Source organism: Gouania willdenowi, chromosome 5 (assembly GCF_900634775.1).
Source record: "Gouania willdenowi chromosome 5, fGouWil2.1, whole genome shotgun sequence".
Taxonomy (NCBI): Eukaryota; Metazoa; Chordata; class Actinopteri; order Blenniiformes; family Gobiesocidae; genus Gouania; species Gouania willdenowi.
In genome coordinates, this window is record NC_041048.1 from 5,507,965 (window position 1) to 5,530,228 (window position 22,264).

At 35.6% G+C, this 22,264-nt stretch overlaps 2 protein-coding genes across 2 annotated transcripts in view; one reads left to right on the plus strand and one right to left on the minus strand.

Annotated features, from left to right (window-relative positions):
• The window catches only part of rnf207a (ring finger protein 207a), a 37,499-nt gene extending 15,248 nt beyond the window's left edge, over positions 1 to 22,251 (minus strand). The window contains exons 1-9 of the mRNA XM_028447676.1: positions 22,094 to 22,251; positions 21,101 to 21,291; positions 10,907 to 11,039; positions 9,774 to 9,918; positions 8,031 to 8,112; positions 7,863 to 7,938; positions 6,531 to 6,656; positions 5,433 to 5,479; positions 3,518 to 3,590 (exon numbers count right to left, since the gene is read on the minus strand). Coding sequence (XP_028303477.1) covers positions 3,518 to 3,590; positions 5,433 to 5,479; positions 6,531 to 6,656; positions 7,863 to 7,938; positions 8,031 to 8,112; positions 9,774 to 9,918; positions 10,907 to 11,039; positions 21,101 to 21,291 — 873 coding nt within the window. The 5' untranslated portion in view covers positions 22,094 to 22,251. The remainder of the gene's footprint in view (positions 1 to 3,517; positions 3,591 to 5,432; positions 5,480 to 6,530; positions 6,657 to 7,862; positions 7,939 to 8,030; positions 8,113 to 9,773; positions 9,919 to 10,906; positions 11,040 to 21,100; positions 21,292 to 22,093) is intronic.
• zpr1 (ZPR1 zinc finger) lies at positions 13,421 to 15,553 on the plus strand. Its single transcript, XM_028447677.1, has one exon. It carries the CDS (start codon positions 13,733 to 13,735, stop codon positions 15,059 to 15,061), a length of 1,329 nt encoding a protein of 442 aa, XP_028303478.1. The 5' UTR covers positions 13,421 to 13,732; the 3' UTR covers positions 15,062 to 15,553.
• Positions 22,252 to 22,264: the final 13 nt, after the last annotated feature.

The following is a 22,264-nucleotide window of genomic DNA, read 5'->3' on the forward strand; positions in this document are numbered from 1 at the left end:
CTTGTACAAGAGCTCCTCCCCTTTCAATAAACACAAACGATAAAGGAGACACTTAGAAGATCATGAGGAAAAAATAAATAAATGCACAATAAATCTTTGATATAAGTGGAAACTAAGATATAAGCAGACTTCACAAATATTAATATCAAAAAACAAATGAAAATACAGAACAAATTATTAATTGAAGATCAAAAAAAGAGAAAAAGGAAACACAAGAAGTAAATTGGTCTAGTGTAAGTAAGTAAGTAATCTTTATTTATAGGTAAAAACCACAAAGTGCTTTACACAAATTTCAGTACCGTCTAAAAAGAACATGGAAAAACATTAATAAATAACATGGGAAACAAGAACGGGAGAATTGTGGGTCGCCAACGGCATTGGAGGCACCGTATTTAGATGAAAAATGGGAAAAACCACATAAGGAGAGGCGAGGGGAAAAAACCTGATTATGAACTGATGTAGGAGGATTCATGAATGGATGAGATGTTTTTTTAACGGCCTTTTAAAGATTGAGTAGGAGGATATTGACCTTATCGGGGGAGGTGAAGTATTCCAGAGCAGAGGGCGTCTATTGGATATGTTAAATTGGTGATGTGTTGTACGGGCAAAGGGTAGATATAGAGAATAGTTATTGTTATTATTGTGTCTTGTATGGTATGATTGTATATTTGAAGTAAAGGTAAAAAAGACTTTGAAAAGTGACAGAAATATCTTGCTTATTATAAATAAACTTGTGTATGAACACAACCTATGGTCCAGAGGTTGGGGGTTTGATCACACAGGGCTACACCTGGCCATGTGTGGAAGTGCCATTGGGCAAGACTCTAGACAATAATAGTACTGTAGATTAGGGCCTTCAGGGCAACTCTGTCCCATTGGTCGGTGAATGTGATGCTTTGTTGGTGATTTAAGACAAATCTAAACCAAGTCTATTGACTATCTTGAACGTTTACACAGAGCCGTGACAGAAAGTAAGGTGAGGAAAAAAGTAACAAGTTTAAGTTGTAGATAAGTGATGCAACATCAAGTGAATATATCTGACTCGTCGTCTATAGCAGATGTGCTGACATTGTTTGCTGGTGGTAGCACATTTTGTTAAAGCTGCCAAATACGTTGTTTTATTTTTTATCAGATAAAGACGTAGTGTAGGCCTCATAGATCAATAAAACTGAAGATCATTTGCTCAACAAAAAAAAAGACATAAAAGTTTGAAATTGCTTCTCAAGTTTGTTTGGATCTTCAAAATAAGCTTATTGAAAAGTTTTACGTTGTAGGATGTTAAGTTTGGTAGACATATGCATAGAAGTGTTTATACTTCTTTCCTAATGTGATTTCTTGTGTTTCTTCACCAGACAAGGAGGACAGTGATTAGCTTGTTCTGGTTTGTTCCCAGTATTCTCTGCGATACTCACTTTGCCAAACATTCAATTTTGGTGTAAGCCCCAAAATAAACATCTTTGTTTTTTCACAACTTTCTGGGAAAACACCAGAAATGTGTTGGATAGTCACTTTGGCAAAGTTTTTGGGGGCTAACACAAAAAATCACATTAAGAATGAAGTAAAAAACACTTCTATACATTCGTCTACAGGACAATTTTTGTTCTTTTCTTATTTTTTCTTTCTTGCACTCAGAGGAGAAGGACGCTTCTTTTTCCCTTGATCCCTCCTTTCCCTGCTTGCTTCTCTTTTGTCTTGTTTTAAACTAACAGGAGCCTCTATCAGCATCCCTGTCCTGAATCTAATTATGGAATTAAATATCTGGTCTTTCTTGGCTTTTGGTCAAATCTCACTACGAGAAGGACGGGCAATGAGTCGCAGTCATCGACAAAAGGAGCCAAACTTTCCGAACTCTCTCAAAACTCTCAGATGAATTCCACCATGGAACTTTAAGAGGAGTGGATAGTTCGTTTCACAGGAAATGGCCGCACTATTGGATTACTGATCAAATTGAGCAGAAACAGTAGGGCTGGCAGTCATGTTATGGCTTGCCCAGTATCAAAACACCTTCTTTATTCTCATTTGTTTTTTCCTGATTTTGTACTTTGTTCTCCTTTACGGAATTCAGTTCAAAATCTGCTTTTTTTTCATTTTTGTAAAAGAGGGGAGTTAATCATGTTCTTTTTACCTTTAATTAGCCCCAAACAAGTGCACAAAGAACATTTCAAACTAAAGAAAGTTTAATAAAAAATGCTAGATAGTCCTTTTTCTAATAATCACAACTAAGCATCTATTAAAAGAGATGCAAGTTGCAGCCTTTGTGTTGCTCTAACAATCTTACTAATAGAGCAACTTGTGGCTGTGTTTGGAGGCCACACTTCACATCTTAAAGGAGAACAGGGCAGGATCTAGAAATCAGACTCCATAGTGACACCACGGTGGTTAGTGTAACTGCAGCCATCAGCCAAGCCACCACGGGGGAGCGTATAAGCTGTTTACAGCTGATACTAGACGATGGGTACCCGGCCGAACCCCGACAGCACCGGACGGGTCGAGTTCAGACAGATATTTAGAACTGGTGGTCGTGTTCGGTCACATGGCGTCGTTTGCACGCAGCGTTCTTCCTTTTACCGCTGCAGCAGCTTTAGCCCTGGAGAATGCAGCTTTAACTGTATAACAGAGAGAGCCGTGATCCACAGAGGAGGACAATTATAAAGGAATACACCATTGAAAAATAAACTGTAAAACAACATGGATTATCTTTATCTTTGATACATGGATTATGTAAATAGATTTGATGGGTCTCTTGCGTGCACTGCACCCCTGTTTATGTTTGACGTTTGCTTGTTACCTGTGTGCTGATCTGATGTTGACATTAACAGTTGTTTGTTAATAAAATTGGTGCTTACCACTAAAACAAATGTCAATATGTCATTTCTTAGAGAAAAAAATAATGTTTTCACTGTTGGGTCGGACTTGGACGAGAAAATGCGGCCCGATCCGCACTCCACACCGTTATTGATTTACTCGCCGTTCATGTGACTGTTTACTGTTAGACCTGTGCACATGCCTCTGCGTACATCTGTGGAACCAAACACTAGTTTAGTCCACCGTGCTTGTCTTCTTTTAGTCTCCAAGTCATCTTCTTCTCGTTCTTTTATTTTTTCCCGTATTCAAGCCGTCGAGAACGCGCACCAGCGTCATTTGACGTCACGTCCGCAAAACTGTGCGGTAAATTCACGTCGAGAACAGCAGTACAAAACGTATCACACAATCTGTTCAAGGCAATAGGTAGAAATGTGTGTGGACACGTGATATTTGGTATAGAGCGCTTCGTCAACCATTAGCATTAAAAGGCTTGAAATGAATGTTTATTTTTTCACCCATCCTGCCCTATGCTCCTTTAAAGGATAAGATCTGCTGCTTTTGTGGCCAATCTAAGTCTATATTTGGAAAAAAAAAACCTTGGAATGTGACTTATAGGCTGATGCATTAAGATGAAAACAGACATATAATTGTATTCCTCCAAATGTCAAAGATTCAAAGGTTGATACTGTGTGTTTTTCATCATCTGCTTTACCTGGAGGGTTGGCAGGAGGGCAGTGAGATGGGACAATTGTTCCTTTAGTGCTTTCTCCTTCTCCTCATGTTGACTGCACACACACACACACACACACACACACACACACATAGGCATGAGAATGTGTGATACTACACTTTAATCAGCTGGAGAGGTGCAATCATAAACAACATACTGTACTCCATATTTCCATTCTAATCTGTGTGTCGTGCAGACGGTGGTCTGGAGTCTGGACGCACAAAGCCCAACATAAATAGAACAACACACACTTCCAGGAACAAAGCCATCGCACGGCTTCCAGGCAATGGAAAGAGAGACGCAGGGGGGGGGGATAGAAAGACGAGACACTCGCCACAAAATGAATGAAAGATCCCTGCAGAGACACACCTGATACGCTTCAGCAATAAGCATTCATCTTCACAAATTGTTCTTATTCAATCAATTCCACTTTGTGGGCCATTATTTGTGCCTTTGTTTGTTAAATGAACCATTATATAGAAACATTTTCCCGCTCACACTAAAGACAAAGCATCGGTTCTTCTAAATCAATAGAGAATGATTTTCACTTTCTGGAACCAGCCTGGATGACAAGTTTAAGTTTCTAAGCTGGCTCTTTATTTGATTTAGATCTAATGTTTTTTTGGTTTTTTTTTAGTTACGTTTATTTAGATAAGGAAGTAAACACAAAGAAAATTGGACATTTTCCTCTCTAAAGCATGTGGTTTTTAATATGTACCACCAAAGGATTTACTCCTTTCTGTGAGAAAGAGCTGGAATATTTAGACTCACTGCATATGTATTTCATCATTTTAATGATTGCTCATTGGAATTTCAAATCTCAAAATTATAGCTGCTGCACAGCAGGGGGTCAGGGCCAGACAATTTTATGCAAAAATGGAAACGTTGCATTAACTGAGACTTGAACTCCCAATCTTACAGATTTCAAACAGCTGTAAAAAATTCAAAGACAAAAAAAAAAAATCCCAAAATACATCAATACATCTAGACAACATGGAGATGTTGGTAATTATTTTTTAACAACAATTTGAGTGCTCCATACGTGAAAAACTGATGTTTGAAATGACATTTTTGCACTGATTCCAATTGTTAACATGAGAGTTAAATTTCAAAATGTTGTTTTTGAGATAAAACTCTACAATGACGCCAAAAAGTTTCTTTTCTTTTAATAAACATTGATGTTTTTAGCAAGAATTTGCCAGCATATGTTCACGTCACTGTTTACTGCATGGATGGTTTGTGTTGGACAGTCTGAAGATGAGCTGAAACAAGTTTTGGTGTTAGTTCAGCAAAGATTGTGGGAAGAGATAGCTTTAATAACTTTAAATAGAGTATTGGACTTCATCATTTGCAATAGGTTTAAATGTATAAAAGTTTCTTCAGTATTGGGGCTACAATTCGGTGAAAGTCGCACATCTGTAGCACATGTAGTTGATTTCTTGTGAATTTTCAAGAAGAAGAAGAAGACCTAAAATGACTCTTAAATGTTGATAACTTCAGACATACCAGGTATATTAGTATTAATTAACGGACATATTTCATGTTCTTGCTTTCATTCATTAAATTACATGTTGTTTGTTACTTTTCATCAGGGGTTTGTTTGCATTCATTAAATCAAGACACACCTCGTATAATGAGAAAATGTTGAACCTTAAAGTCTAAAAAATGAGAATTACCATAGAAAATGTGTTTGGTGCAGATTATTGTGTTATTGTGTTATTCATCACCCGGACTACAGTACAGTCCAACACAATAGAGTTTTACAGTCGCTCTGTGACAGCAGGATAATGGGATTTATTTTAATAAATGCAGTGTCACAAACTATGGCAGCTATCCCAGTGAAAATACCTTTTTATATTTAAAAAAATAATAAATAAATAAATACATGCATTCCTACCTCTGAGCGGCTTTCAGCAGGATCTTCTTTCTCTCAGCTAATCTTTCCTGTTAGATGAGAAAAGAAAACAGACTATTTTTTTCCTCACATTGCTTTGGGGGGAAAAAAAAAAACAATCTCCATCTTGATTAAAAAAAATAATAATAATAATAATAATAATTTGTATTTTGTATTTCAGATGAATTTAAAATAAATAAATAAAATATGAGATGTACATTTCTTGAGGTGGATTGTGGATGTTTCCTAAATTGCTTTTGAGATTTAACTTCACTCCTGCATTTAGGTAAAAGGGACATCTAGTGGACAAAAGGTGCATTGCATTTAAAGGTGGTTGCAAAATTTGAGGTAAATTTGGTCGTTTTGTGTCTTAAATTTAATATTTTGAGTAAATAAAGTCTTAAATTTTGTCATTTTAGGTTATTTTTAATTGTCGAAAACAGTTGATTATCACTGTAACCTGACAGCTTTGATTGTTGTGTATATCTGTATAATTGTATTATTATGATTATTATTTATCCTATTTTATTTTATTTTTATTACTTATTCTTATTTATTTAACAGTTTTTTACTTAATTATGTACGTTTTTCTTTCTCTTTAGTGGTTATTCTTTTTATTTGTAATATTCCTGTAAGGCAAGTCATTTCCCCCTGGGATAAATAAAGTACTTCTGATTGTGATTCTGATTCTGATAGAAAACCAATGGTTCTACCAACAAATATAGTTTGAAATAAATTAATGATTAAGAGCAGTTATGTCCTATTTTTATGTATTATTCAACATTTTTTACAAGGCATAAAAAGGCATAAAAAAACTATCCACAAGCTGGAATATAATCTTTTATTCAATGTTTGAGACGGATCCATATTTACATCTTGTAAAAAAAAAAAAGAGCTGAAAAAAATGGTAGAAGTTTATAAGAAACTACAATTAGAAATTTGCCTCGGTTGGTTGTAAATAATGTATATATTTTGTCCATGTTTGTGTCTTTATGTATGAGGAAAGTAGCTCATGGCTAAATCTGGCACATTTACACAAAGTATTGCACTGGTGTTCATTAATGTGCACTGTCCTAATAAAAAATATATTCAAGTTTTAACCTGCAAACTGTTGAAGAGACAACATATGGCACTTTCTTCTTCCTCCACGTTCAGACACACTTCTCCTATCATTGCTCTGAGCAGATGAATGGCTTCTCCTGTGGAGGTTTGCAGCTCTTTCACCACCTGCAGAATGTTATATTATAACCCACAGTGGGGACGTAAATGGATCATTTCATCATCTGCTGTGTGAATGACAACAACAGTAATAATCTCATTCTAAAAAAATCAAGTATAAACTGCAGATACAGCTTCGATTATTACCGATATCGATATATACATACAGATCCCATCCCTACTGACCTTATTTGAGTTCACATAATATACATCTCAATGGAAATAACACGTTAAGCCAGTGGTTCTCAAACTTTTCTTTTTTTTTTTTTGGTATTTCCCATCAAGCCCCCCAAAAAATGTAATGAACTAACAGAGATCAAGTAACATCATATTTCATAATAAATTAGAAAAAAACTTAATTAAACTAATCACCTGCATTAAAAAAAAAAAAAAACAAAAAACAAATGTAAATGTGCAGCAGTCAAAAATACAGGAAATAAAGACATATTGTTTGCATTCTGTGCCAAAAAAAGCTGAAGAAAACAAAACAAAAAAAATCAATGCATGAAACAAAGTAACATCATGTGTCATAAAAAAATATAAAATCTCAAAAACTAAATTAAACTAATTACCTGCATTAAAAAAACAAATGTAAAAGTGATTTTTTTAAGTCAGCTATTGTTTATTTATTGTTCCACTCTATGTGAAGTACATGCCGCTGTAAATCTTTTTTTTTTTTTTTTTTTTTTGCACTTTAGTTCCATGTTAAATTTGGTTCCTGGTTCATATTTAATGCCGTCTAATCATTTAATTCTCTTTTATTTCTACTGCATTTTTTTAGACTTCTCATTATGTTATTAATAATCTTTCTTGTCAATGAATAAATGCATTTAAAAAGATTGGCATGAAATTGAAAAATTCCTCATGTTTGTTGCACCCCACCTCTCATACCTATATTCCCCACTAGGGGGCGCCACACACTTTGAGAAGCACTGCTTTGACCTACTGCATGTATTCACATTAAACAATATCTGTTCAAAATAAGAATATGTATTCAACTCTAGTAATAAAAAATGTGCCATATTGGTTTTTAATGAGTTGGTTTTTCATTTTCGGTGGAAAAACCGATACCGATGTCAACCGATACCACATGTTATGGCTAATATCGGCCGATAATATTGCTCATCTTTACTTGTATTTCATTGAATTGAGCAATGCTGTTAAAAATGTTTCATGTTTTTATATTGACTGACATATAAAACCAATGGGACTCACCAACACAGCCTGGTCCAACATCTCACATCCTTGAGCGTAGGCTGTTTCAATGTCAATGCAGTGACTCCGACTTTCCCTGTGGAAAGGAAAATACCAAACCACTCAGCATAAAGAGGGAGAGGCAGGACTTGTGTTAATCATCAAGTCCTCTGTTCTGGATGCACTCACACTTGCATGTCTCTGAAGCATTTGATGCAAAGCATTGATTTATTCTCAGTGGAAAAGAGGATGTAAGGCTCCTCGTGGAGAGCTGTTGGAACACAGACGTCTTTTACCTTCAGTCCACTGCAGTATTACAATATACAAAGTTAATCATCAAAACAACATAAAATAATCAACTTAAATTTAAAAAAACGACTTTTTTGTGCAGACCCCAAAGCCACACAAAATGACTTCAATAAAACCCATACAAAACTGCAGAAAAATGCATAAACAATCAATGAAAACACACAACACTACAAACATGTGCATCAATAACAAAAAATATACAAGATGACAACAAAAACAACTAACACACCAAACAACATCAACAACAGCACAAAACACACAAAAAGACAACAAAAAATAAACAAAATGACTCCAAAAACACACAAAAACATTCGAAATACCCAAAAAATACAAATAAATTACAGAAAAATGTAAAAAAAGACAAGAACACACACAAGACAACTACAAAATAACGCATACACAATAATAACACAACAACAAAAGTACACAACATGACTTATAATACAAGAAATAATAACAAAACACACCAAATGGTGCCAAAAACACACAAAACAACAAAAAACATTCAAAATAACTCTAAGAAACATACAAAACTACAGAAAAATGTAAAAAAAAAAAAAAAAAAAGACATCAACGCACACAAGAGACAAGACAACTACAAATATGCACTTACACAATAATAACATGCCAACAAAGGACACAAATTGACTTATAATACAAGAAAGAACAACAAAATACACAAAATTATGCCAAAAACATACAAAACAACAAGAAAAATGCACAAAATAATTCCAAAAACACTGTGAACAACAACAAAAACATTCAAAATCACTAAAAAAATATACAAAATTACAGAAAATTTAAATAAAAGACAAAAACACACACAAACACAACTACAAATATGCACATACACAATATTGACACAACAACAAAGGTACACAAAAATGACTTATAACACAATGAATAAATAAACACAAAATAATTTCAAAAACACTCAAAACAACAAAAAACATTCAAAATAACGCCAAAAACATACAAAAGTACAGAAAATTTTAAAAAAGACAAATAAAACACAAGACAACAACAAATATACACATACCCAATAATAACACAACAACAAAGATACACATACACAATAATAACACAACAACAAATATACACATACCCAATAATAACACAACAACAAAGATACACATACACAATAATAACACAACAACAAATATACACATACCCAATAATAACACAACAACAAAGATACACATACACAATAATAACACAACAACAAATATACACATACACAATAATAACACAACAACAAAAGTACACAATATGACTTATAACACAAGAAAAAACAACAAAATCCTCAAAATGGTGCCAAAAACACACAAAACGACAAGAAAAATGCATAAAATAATTCCAAAAACTCATATAACAACAACAAAAATAGACAAGACATGAAAAAAAAATGTACAAAAACATTTTATTATTGCCCAGGTTTGTCATTCCTCTGAATTTTAAAATGAATGTTGATAATGTGACCCTTAAAACACCCATTTCTGACCCTAACCGATCAAATAGGAATATATACAGTAGTGTGGAGGTTTTTATTCTGCTGTGCTTGAATGAGCATCATGAGATGTCCTGATTCTTTGTACTTTAGAGTCATTTTCTAGCATCACTTACAGCATTTCCTGTGCTTGGATTTGGTGCGTTTACCAAGAGACACAATTTCATGTTGGGAAAACATCCTGGCCTTGTGTGTGAGCTCTCTGCAGGTAGCGCACAGTGGCTGGCTGCATGTGTTACAGTAGTACATCACACCTGAGTCCTGTGGGAGGGACAAGTTATAAAAACACATTCAAATAATACATATAAAACATTTTCTTTACAATTCTGTGTCGCTTTTTGAATGTTTGAATTCAGTCGTCCCCTGGAAACTATTTTAAAATACACCTAAATATAGGATTAAATTAAAAGAAACTCACGTTCAGTGGTGTAAAGCGTACTAATATATGATATCCTACACAAGTAAAAGTACTGTTGCTTGATTGAAATGATACAAGTACAACTATTAGTAAGTTGTACATAAGATACTCAAGTAGAAGTAGAAAGTAGCTAAATTAAATAGTTCTCATAATAAAAGTTACTAGTTACTTTCACTCCCCATGTTTTTTTTTGGTAATAAATCTTGCCACAGTTCCCTAGCATACAGTAAACATCTCATGTATAAACTTAAAAAAAGAGATCAAACTGTATTTGTCAAAATGTAAAATGTATTTTCTAAATAAATTCACTTCTATTTAATGCAGTTTTGGCGTGGTGCATTACGTTTAATCTGATTGGTTGACTGTGATGTTGATGCATTTGATTGTTGTCTGGTCATTTCATTTTATGTAGTTTCATTTTAAAACCAAAAAATAATAATTTACTCAGTAACGGTTGGGTGTAGAAATGTGACACATTACTTTTCTTCTTTTAAAACGTACTTGAGTACAAGTTGATTTAGAAATATACTCAAGAAAGTACAAGTACCCATAAAAGCAACTCAATTACAGGAACGTGAGTACCTGTAATCCATTACTTTAAGAAAACAAAAGCATTATTTTAACTTGAATTAACATAAACTTGTCCATTTTCATATGATTTTTAGGTTTTAGAGCATAAATCAGTGAGTCAACCTTACAATGTTCTTTAAACGTCTGCTGTTTAATCTAGTTTCTGTTTAATCTAATAGTTTCTGGCTGCAGATGACATCACAAAATGTGATTTCCTACAAAGTAAGAGTCTTAGGTCTCGGTCTAGTCACTCTGTGGTACCTTTTCGTTACTCTCCTGGTCACAGTTGGCACACTGGACGATCTCCTCAGTGTCTGCATTGTTGTCAACCAGAAACTTCAGCAGTCGGTCCTCTGGAGGAAGAGTATTACTGCCTTTAATGGTAGAGGGATATCTGGAATCAATGCAGTAGTTTGTTAGAACAAGCCGACAAATTAAAGGATTTGGTTTCTTTAAAAAAATATCATTTCTACAAACAACAAACAATGATTGAAATTGATTGTATACCAAGTCATACTTTCTATATTATAATGTACGCTAATATTTTAGGAGGGACAAAAGAGCACTTCTGAGGGCACTCTAGTCTGCCTTCAATCCATATTTTCAACACATTAACATTGGGGGAAAATGTTCTACATCATGCATAGGCAACTGGTGGCCCGGGGGCCACATGTGGCCCTCGGTCTAATTTTGTGTGGCTCCCAAAACAAATCCTCAAAAATTTGTATTTCAAGAAGTTGGAAGGCTTTCTGCTGGCCTGGCTGCATCTGCCTGGTTTTGCAGTGGCGGTTTTTGCACATATACTGGTATACGATGCACTGGCACGCCTTGGGATGTGGGATAAAACTCATACTGGGCTTAACTTTAGACACGTTAATCCCAAATACCTGCTTTAGGTACTACCATTCACTCATTCCCCCTGTTCACAGCCACCACCATTATAGCTAAGCTTCACACTTGTCACCAGACTGGCTGGATTACACAACATAATAAGCACAATATATTCTACAACCTCACATCTCATCCTCACTGCAAAACAGTCTATTCTTCCCCACTCTTTCTATTTCCTACCTTGAGTCTCTCCTCCCTGCTCTCTTTCCCCACCCCCTCCCCCTCCCCCTCTACCTAGGTGTAACACTGCTGTCCCTTTTTATATCCTCCCTATATTAAAAGATTCTTACCCTTCCTTAGGGAGGGCTGGTGATGGTCACAATTAAGCAATAAAATAAATCAATGTATTTTATTGCAATAACTAAATATGCATTGCTGTCTCATAATGGTTGCACTTTTTGTAGTGTTGACCTTTGACAGCATGTGCAGACAAGTTAAAAAAAAAAAGAAGTTGGAAGGCATATAAAGTCCAACATGATACACAAAATAACTCCCAAAACACACAAATCAACAGCAAATAGCACAAAAACACACAAACAATTCCTAAAAAACACACAATTTGTCTCCAAAAACACAAAATTACAACAAAGACAGACAACAATCACTTAAACAAAGAAAATGACCACGAAAACACAAAAAAACCCAACAACACATTATAGAATGGTTCCAAAGACACACAAACTGTCAACAAAATTACAGGAAAATACAGAAATACAAAAAGTGACCTAAAAAATGCACATACTGACAAAATAAATGCAGAAAGTGACAGAAAAATACACAAAAATTACAACAAAAACACAAAAAAATAACAAAAACATACATAATGACTCAAAAAACACTCAAAATGACTAAACAACTGGCAAAACTACAAAATCACAGACAAAGACGAATGCTCAGATCAATTATTATTATTCTAATGCTGACATAAATGTTGATCATATATGCGTGGTCCCCACTGTGATAGAGTTTCCTATCCCTGTTCTATATGATTCACTAGCAATTGTCATAGTAAGGAGATTATCTGTGTTCTTTATTAGTCGTCTTAATATTATTGCAAAAAAGTTGTAAATACGTAAGTAGTTAAAAAAATAAATAAACAAAAATAAAAAAAATTTATGACTAAAAACACCCAAACACTGTCCAACTTACAAATGAACAGGAAAATGTATTCTGCATGTTTTTTTTTTTTATTATTATTTATTATTATTATTTTAATAAATAGATTTTATTAAATAAAATAAGACACTTTGTACACTTTTGGCTTTACCCAACAGAATTATGTTTAATGAGTAATACCATTAGTGTTGTCTAATCACACTGCTAACACTAGCAGAAGGCAGTGATTATTGACTTTTCTTAAAAATAAAATATTTAAAAGTTTAAAAAAAAAAAAAGAAGAAAAACACATTTTGTTGGAAGTTTGTTCATATACTATAAAGGGCTACATTTAATTTCTCTTTATAGCATCAACGCTTGCTGTTTCTCATTGAATAAATACCAAGGAAAATTTGTAATATGTATTTACCAATTTAGCCATGTTGTATGCTTCTACCTAACCATATATTATAGAACAAAAGTATGATTTAAATTGTGACAAATGTCTGTGAGGGCGATACATTGACCCTTTTAGCAAATTGATATATAATAACAGTCTTTAGCAGAAACCACGTGTATATATCTACAGGAATATACCTATAAAACTAAAAATAACACCAAAGTGTGTCTAAAATGGGGGTATGTGTAGGCGGTGTCAGTGCCCAATCATTTATTTAAAATTAAAATAAAAAAAATTAAAAATTAAAAAACGGCCATAGTGTACATCCGGGTATTTATGACGTCAGACTTAGTTCAGTTAGATTTTGAACACAACCGTTAAAAGATGAAATCAGAAGCTGGAATTATAGATTCAAGACGTTTGAAAGTCACTGGTTTGGGGTGCGGGTGAAACCAGCCGAAAATCCCTGAGTAATATTGTTGTTTTTGTAGTACCGCAGTAAACCTCGAGGGGGCACGAGTAGACGACCCTCCTCTCGCTTTCGCAGAAGAAGAGAATCCGGAAGTGTTTGTCAAACAGTGAAACGTGACAGTGCGTGTGTGAGTAATCTAGAAGGATCTGTTAGGGTGAGCTTCCCACCACATAAACGACATTTATTGTGAAAGGTTCGTTTAAGAAGAGCGTTTTATACATCGTTCAACATGTCTCTCATCGCCGAGATGAATGTTCGAGGTGAGAGCGTTTTTAAGGACCTCAGCGCGGACGACGAGGACTGGCTGCCCACGGAGATCCAGAGTCTGTGTATGAACTGCTACCAGGACGGTACGACCCGGATGCTTCTCACTAAAATCCCCTTCTTCAAAGAAATCATTGTCAGCTCCTTCAGCTGCTCCAACTGCGGCTGGTCCAACACTGAGATCCAATCTGCGGGTCGCATCCAGGACCAGGGCGTGTGCTACACCCTCAGGGTCCAGAGCAAGCAAGACCTGAACCGGGAGGTGGTCAAAGCAGAGAGCGCCACTATCAGAATCCCTGAGCTGGATTTTGAAATCCCTCCATTCACCCAGAAAGGTTCTCTGTCCACAGTGGAGGGTGTGATAGACCGGGCTGTAGCAGGACTGGAGCAGGACCAGCCCGCCAGGAGACAGCTTGACTCTGAGGTGGCCCTCAAAATCGATGATTTCATCCAGAAACTGAAGGAATTAAAACGAGTGGAAGATGACTTCACGCTGGTAATTGAGGATCCATCTGGGAACAGTTTTGTGGAGAACCCAGTGGCCCCTCAGAAGGACGAGGCCCTCACTGTGACCCGGTTCAAGAGGAGCCCTCAACAGGACGTGCAGTTGGGTATCAGAGCCGACGATGACCTGGAACAGGAGCCTGAGGACAACACCTTGGACGCCATGAGGAACGAAGTCCTGGTCTTCAACACCAACTGCCCCGAGTGCAACGCCCCCGCCTCCACCAACATGAAACTGGTCCAGATCCCCCACTTCAAGGAGGTCATCATCATGGCCACCAACTGTGAAACCTGCGGCCACCGCACCAACGAAGTGAAATCGGGTGGCGCCACAGAGGACCAGGGCACCAGGATCACCTTAAATATCACAGACGTCTCCGACATGACCCGGGACGTGCTGAAGTCTGAGACATGCGCCATCCTCATCCCAGAGCTGGAGTTTGAGCTGGGCATGGCCGCACTGGGGGGGAAGTTCACCACCTTAGAGGGTCTGTTGAAGGACATCAAGGACCTGACGGTGACCAAAAACCCCTTTGTGTGTGGGGACAGCAGCTCGACTGATCGTGTGCTGCAGCTGAACCAATTCGGAGAGAAGTTGGACCAGATCATCACAGGAGAACTGAAGGTCCACATCATCCTGGAGGACCCAGCGGGGAACAGCTACATACAGAACGTCTACGCTCCAGAATCTGATCCAGAGATGACCATAGAGAAGTACACGCGCTCATATGAGGACAACGAAGAGCTGGGCCTGAATGACATGAAGACTGAAGGATACCAGGAGGACTAATCGGGGACCTGGGTCACTGTGCTTCTTTTTTTATGTTCAACAGTCGCCTTATTCATGGGAATTACAATTTTAGGTTGTGGAACTCTAAGATATGACTTTATCTAACTTTGCTTTTTCTCCAAGGACACAAACACATGCAGCTAATTTATTGGTTTGGTCAAATAGATATAAAGTAGTTTTGCAACATCCCAGAAGATGGCGCTCAACTCTTTTTAAATGCTGTCTCTCCTTTAGTTTCATTTTAAATCACATACTCATTATGTATGATGTCTGGAGTTGTATTTGCATTATGTCGTGCACTTAAATGGTGAACATTATCAGAGTTAACTGCAAAATAATGATTTACGGAATTGTGAATACAGACTTGTATTGTTTAGTTTTTCTTTAATAATAATATTCATGATTCCTTACACATCTTGTTGTTTGTATTCTGCTCATTGTTTTTAAATGATAGGGAAACTCAAACCTAAAAATAAAATCTATTTGTTGTGAGATGTGATTCCTCTTTGATATTCTTGACACATTTGAAGGTGAGTGTGTAAACCAGTGTTTTTCAACCTTGGGGTCGCTTGCAATGTCGAGTAATTTTGATTAAAATTATATTTTAAAGAAAAATAATTTAATTATTCTTTTTCAAATTCAAACGCACGCTCAAACAGCTGTACTTTGTACATTCTCAAATATAAGTCAAGTTTAAATAAAATGCAGTACATTTTTTATTTTATTTTATTGGTTTATTTAACATGGACAACAGCGTACGTTATTTTTTCATACAGAAAATATACCAGATTTAGCCAGAAGGTTATTTTTCATTTGTTGTCATTGGACAAAATGTTCAAATATCACCCTAAAAAAATACAAATTACATGAAATACACAGTGAAAAATGAGCTACGGCAGATTGTCACTTAATGCACTAATACATACTTTATTTGTAACAGTATAACAAACATATTAAGAAAATAAATAATTATAGATTTTTTTTTTTTAGAATAGTCTGGAGTCACCAGAAGTGATGTAAAAATGGCCGTGGCTATTGATACAGAAACATATGAATAGGCTGCCAGTCTTTTCATACGCCGCGCCCCTCATTGGCCAGTTTAGGTGACGTGATAGATGCACCACGTGACTTTAAGTGCCGTCAGTTTTATTTTAGCTCATGTTTATTTTTAGCTAAGCTTTTTATTTCAGCCCTATCCCTAACACAGGAAATACCCTAAAATGTTTATTTTTTTCTCATATATGTATTTTTTAACCCTATCTCTAACACAGGAAATACCCTAAAATGTTCATTTTTTTTTTTTTGTATATGTATTTTTAACCCTATCTCTAACACAGGAAATACCCTAAAATGTTTTTTTTTTTTTTTTTGTATATGTATTTTTAACCCTATCTCTAACACAGGAAATACCCTAAAATGTTCATTTTTTTTTTTGTATATATTTTTAACCCTATCTCTAACACAGGAAATACCCTAAAATGTTTTTTTTTTTTTTTTTGTATATGTATTTTAACCCTATCTCTAACACAGGAAATACCCTAAAATGTTTTTTTTTTTTTTTTGTATATGTATTTTTAAAGGTGGAACCTGACATGCTCAATATGTTAAAATGAAAAAATGGGATTCAAACCCACGGCAGGAGTAGGAAGAAGACCACTCGGCCATCCTGGCATGGTGAAAAAACACAAGCACATTACACTTATGTAGAAAAGGTCCAGAAAACGTACCCATAGTCACATTGGCAATTGATACATTTTCGTATCAGTAGACACTTCCAATAAAAATTGGGTGTCAACCCGAATAAACGACTGGTGTAAAGCTCTGTGACGGCCCTCCATCTAGAACAGGAATGTTCAACTCTTCCATACATGAGTTGTTTACATCCCAGTTTGATCTCGCATGAGCCGAACTTGGAAAAAAATACAGATTTTTTTGAAGAAAATGGTGCAATTTAACCAGTATTGAACCCTAATTCGCTCTTCTCTGTGCAAACAACGTATGTAATTCAATTAGCACATCTTTGAGCATAAATATCAATGACATGTCTCGTATTTAACTTTATGCTTTGTGTCATTTGTTTTTTAAAAAATTGTAAGAATGTGACAGAAAGTTGCAGGATTTTGAGGGGGAAAAACTTAGTTTAGCAAAACAAAAATTAATTTAAAAATTACGGAAATCCTTAAATATTAGGATACAGTTCATTGTCAATGTAGGGAAAATAGTTTTAAACTGCAAGATGCACAAATAAGCTGCTGACATCCATGCTTTGCACACATTAATTTACACAGGACCTACAGAGATTAAGAACAGGCTGACAATAAATAAGAATAAAATACAGCAACATGAGAAAGACACATAAAAATAGAAGGAAGGAATTAACATAACACCATGGCATTATTGCAGTTTGGCTACATTATATTATTGAGAATAAAAAAGATTGGAAGCTTCTGTATATATCAGGTAAATTCATTGAATTAGGGGAACGTAGAGTAACTGAAATAATTGAAAACTCAACTATTGAGTGATAATGTTCATGTTTTCTTTATAAGTTTTACTTTGGACGAAATCGTCCCGTGTGCCAAATAGAAAGCTGATCTAGATGTTTTAGCAGTTCTTTGACTGCAAACACAATGTGGCAGAGGTAGGCAACTTTTATCACAGCGGGGCCACAAAAATGTGTTTGTCTGATCAGACTAGGGCCACATGACCAACATTCATGTCAGCATTTGGAATAATGAGCGATCTGAGCATTAATACAGGAAGGAACAAAGAGTTTTTATAGTAATTTTGTGTGTTTTTCTCTCATTCTGTGTATGTTTGTTGTTGTCGAGCTGGTTGTAGTCATTTTTTGTATTTTTCCTGTAAAATATATGTTTTTTGGAGTCATATTGTGTATGTGTGCTGTCATTTTGGAGTAATTTTTGTGTATTTCTGTTGTTGTTTTGCTTGTTTGTTAGTGCTGTGGGTTTGCAGAGTAATTTTTCCTGTTTTTCTTGTCTTTTTGTATACTTTAGTTATTTTCTGTAATTTTGTATATTTTCCTGAGTAATTTTGTGTATTACTGTTGTTATTTTGTTCATTTTTGTCATAGTTTTGTGTGTTTTTCTCCAGTCTTTTACTGTATTTTCCTGTAATGCTGTAATTCTTTGTTTTTTTTTAAATGTCTTCTTGCTCTTGTTTTGTGTATCTTTATGTCATTTTATACATTTACATTTCCACATGGCTAGGGTTAGTTCTATTGCTCCAAACAGGATAGTGTGACATTTGCATCATATTTAACACATCTGCTAACTACTGTAGCATCGTTTGGTTGCAGCAGCAGCAGCTCTCACTCTGTCCGTGGTCTATTGTGTTCCATAATTAGCCGTGTAGTGGATTCCTAGATGACATGGTTCTCAGTGAGCAGCTGTTTGCGGGCTGCTGCTACACAGAAATAGCTCCAGGCAGCAGAGCACATTGGATCAATGCCCACACGTTGATTTCCATAGAACCAGTCCATGAAAAACTTTATTAGGGGAAAATATTTATAAAAAGAGAAGATCATTTTTTCAACTGATATTGTAAAAACCAAGGGACATCAGTTTAATTATTTTGCACCGATTCATTTTAATGTGGAATAAATCAATTATTCAATCACATTTAAAAAAGTACGCTTCACATGTTAGTTCAATAGATGTTTATATCTGTGACCTAAAATTAGGTTGAGTGTTTGTTGAAATTTTAGGTCTTTTTTTCTCATTTAATTCTTACTAATATAAATATTAGCAATCATCCAAAAAAAAAAAAAAAAAACCTTTACTTTGAAAAGAATAAGAAAAGTTATTATATTATTTTGCATGATTGCTGATATATATATTTGGATATGATACAGTTGTTTAAAATCATTCCCAAAAAATTATTCACTTAAAAAGTTGATGTTTTTGAATATTCTGAAAATTCACAAGCTTAAGTTCCCTTAAAAATTTTCTGGAACTTTTCCGCCCCTTTGCAACTCTAGGGAGGGGGAGTTACTGTATACCAATATCAGCAAAAAGCTAATATCTAACGTTTCTAATTTAAGTAGAGTGTATGTTTTCTCCTGAACAGCATTAGTTCATCAATATTTGTTATTGACCCATAAATTATTTACATCTACATTACCAGTAGAAATACTGCTTGAAGAAAGTGCTCAGTAAACCAGGCATTGGTGTTTATTTAACGCTGTGTAAATAAAACCCAAAACTCATAAAAGCCTTTGCCATAACTTTAATTATAACTAAAATAAACAAACCTCTTTTTGTCATCATGTCTGAAAAAGCAAAACAACATTTAATCTCCTCCACAGCAGCTCTAACTACAAAAACTGACGACTGCAGACTTCAGTAGTATTTTAATAAGAGATGGAACGGTTTAGTTTGGAATCACGTGGCTGTTTTTAATTCTCTGAGCTGCCGACACAGCCTCTAAATACTAATACGCTTTGCTGCATGATTGGTCTTACGATACTTGTAGGCCCTTTGAGGGCTGGTGCCAGGGGCTAAATAAGAGACTGGGATGACCCCACAGCTGCTTCAGCCACTCAGCACTGACCCACACGCTTTAGCCAGCAGTGGACCAAAGCAGCACCATCAAACCAAAGAGGCTGGATTATTCTTTAGTAAAAAAATACAGAAAAAGAACAGTTTGTTAAAAATGCCCAAGCATCTGAACATCCTCAATGTGTAAATTGGTTCAGCGATTGTTTTGGTATGAGGGCATTTTTGACACTCAAACATGGACCATTTCTACTATTAAGCATGGTGGTAGTAGCATCATACTTTCATGTCTTTATCATGGCACAGAGCAAAGAAAGGTTGGTAAAAACTGGTGTTTTTCATTGTGGTTTCCTGCTGGAAAGCACCCTAAGAGCTAAATCTTGTAGTTTGTACAAAAAAAGTCCAACTCCAGAATGGATGAGCTTATTTTCTATCATGTTATATATTAACAGCAGACACTATAACATGTACATGTATCAAGACGACGGTATTCTATGCAAAGGAGTGAGTAGAAGAAAAATAACTTTATTTGATAGGGATGGTGCACATTAATGAACATCTCTTATAGCAACACAAGATGTAATTATGCCAGATTGTATATAACAACAACAAAAATCTAATTTGCATCTGCAGTCCCTAGGTAGGTAAAAAAAAGTTAGCAATAAAAAAAAAAAAAACACGATACAACAGTTCACAAATAAGTTAAAAGTCATTGGAACAGGAGATCACAATATTCACGTTATAAAACACTATGCAAAGAATTTAAATGTCAGTTGGACAACAACTGACAGCAAAACACATTACAATATAATATGCAAGTTAAATGTTATTGTATATATTCTAAATATACTACAAATTAGATACAAGACTATAGTGTAAGTATTAGATTTCTCTGTATTATAGGTGTGTGTGAAATGCAATATATAACTACAGTTGCCTTGCCAAATTGCTTGTAAGCACTGTTGGCCAATCGGTACTTCAGTCGAGGTTGATTTAATTTATTTTTTTTTATTTTTAATTTAATTTTTTTTTTTAACATTTTTACATTGTCCACCTGTTCTAGAAGTGAAAAGTCAAATTGCAGCTACACTTGAAGCACATTTTGTTTCAATACAAACAAAGAACTCGCTTTTCAAAATAAAGCTCAAAGACGCTTTACAGGAAGCAGTAAGAAGCAATCACTAGATGCCTTTGTCAGGAGATCTACTTTCCTGGAAAAAAAAAGTTGCCTGAATAAATTAAACCTTGACATATTAATTCTCCATTTCTTCCAAAATTCTGCAATGTATCATTCCACGAAAATGTACCCAAATTGAATAAAAATTGGTCACAAAAATCAAGGAAACTTAAGTGAAGATCCTGCAGGGACTGACATCTGTCTCTTATTGCTTTGATATTGTCGGTGCCTTTCATACTTTACACACATTGCTTGTTTTTCCCACCCATAATCTGCAACACACTTAAACTAAAATGAGTTTGACACATGTTGTGTAGAAGAATGTGGAGCTCGAGTGCGTTCTCTTACCCACAGAGGGGGCAGCTGAGGCGGCTGTCATTGGTCCGACCTCGAAGGCAGCGAGCGCAGAAGATGTGATAACAATCCAATAAACACGGGGACTGGTACTGCTCACGGCACAGGTGACACACCAGGGGGTGGATGTTGGCACAGTCCACATTGCACAGGCTACCAAGGTTGGTGAATATCCCACCTGCCATCTGGAAGTGTACAGAACACAGATGATGATGATAAACCACATTTTTTTTCTACATCATAAGTCAGTGCAGCGGTGAGGCATTGGACGCCCAAGTTACAGTAGTTCAGTTATTCTAAAGTTAGCTAAACCTGTATAATATGCGACACTTTGATTAACCCTCCTATTATCCTCAAATATCACTAATACATTTAACCTTGGGGTCAATCTGACCCCAGGGATATTTGCCTCCAGAAAATGATTTTCAGAAATTGTTGACCACATTTTTGTGTCAGACCCTTTGTGTATTTATTGAATATATAAATAACACCTTGACGATGAAACCTTGACCTGTTCTCTAGCGCCACCAACAGGCAAAACCTTAGATAAATTAGAATTTATCTTGTATAGTTTTCATCAAAATGTTCTCAAATTTACTGACATCATTAATGACCCACAACCCTATTGGTTGTGGTGATGCAGCGCCACCATCAGGTCAAACTTTCAGTTGTAGACGTTAGTGTATCATGAAAATCAACTCAAAAGTATCAACTCTGCACCTGCAGCAGGTGTGGGGATGTAAGGTACACACACACACACACACACACACACACACACACACACACACACACGTTTTACACAGATAAAACAGCATGATGTGTTCAGCACATCAAAAAAATATTATCATGATAATTTTATGCTTAATTAATTGTACCCATCCAATTAGGAAAAGTCACAAATTATGAAGCAAAGAATGAATGGGGTCACATTGACCCCAAGAATAATAGGAGAGTTAAAGGTGTTTACACAGAGAATTTTGCTCTTACCTTGTCGGAGAGGTCAGAAATGCTGGAAGCTTCTTTCACACAATCAATCCCAACACAATGTCCATCTGAGGAGACTTAAGGTAAATGTTACAGGCTGATCAGTGCACAGAGTGGACAGCTACTGTCTTGTTTTCCAGCACTGCTATCAGCCACCCTCAGCAACTATGGCAG

What these genes read in the sequence shown, in the direction of transcription:
- zpr1 (XM_028447677.1), top strand. Translation starts at nt 13,733, where the DNA reads ATGTCTCTCATCGCCGAGATGAATGTTCGAGGTGAGAGCGTTTTTAAG.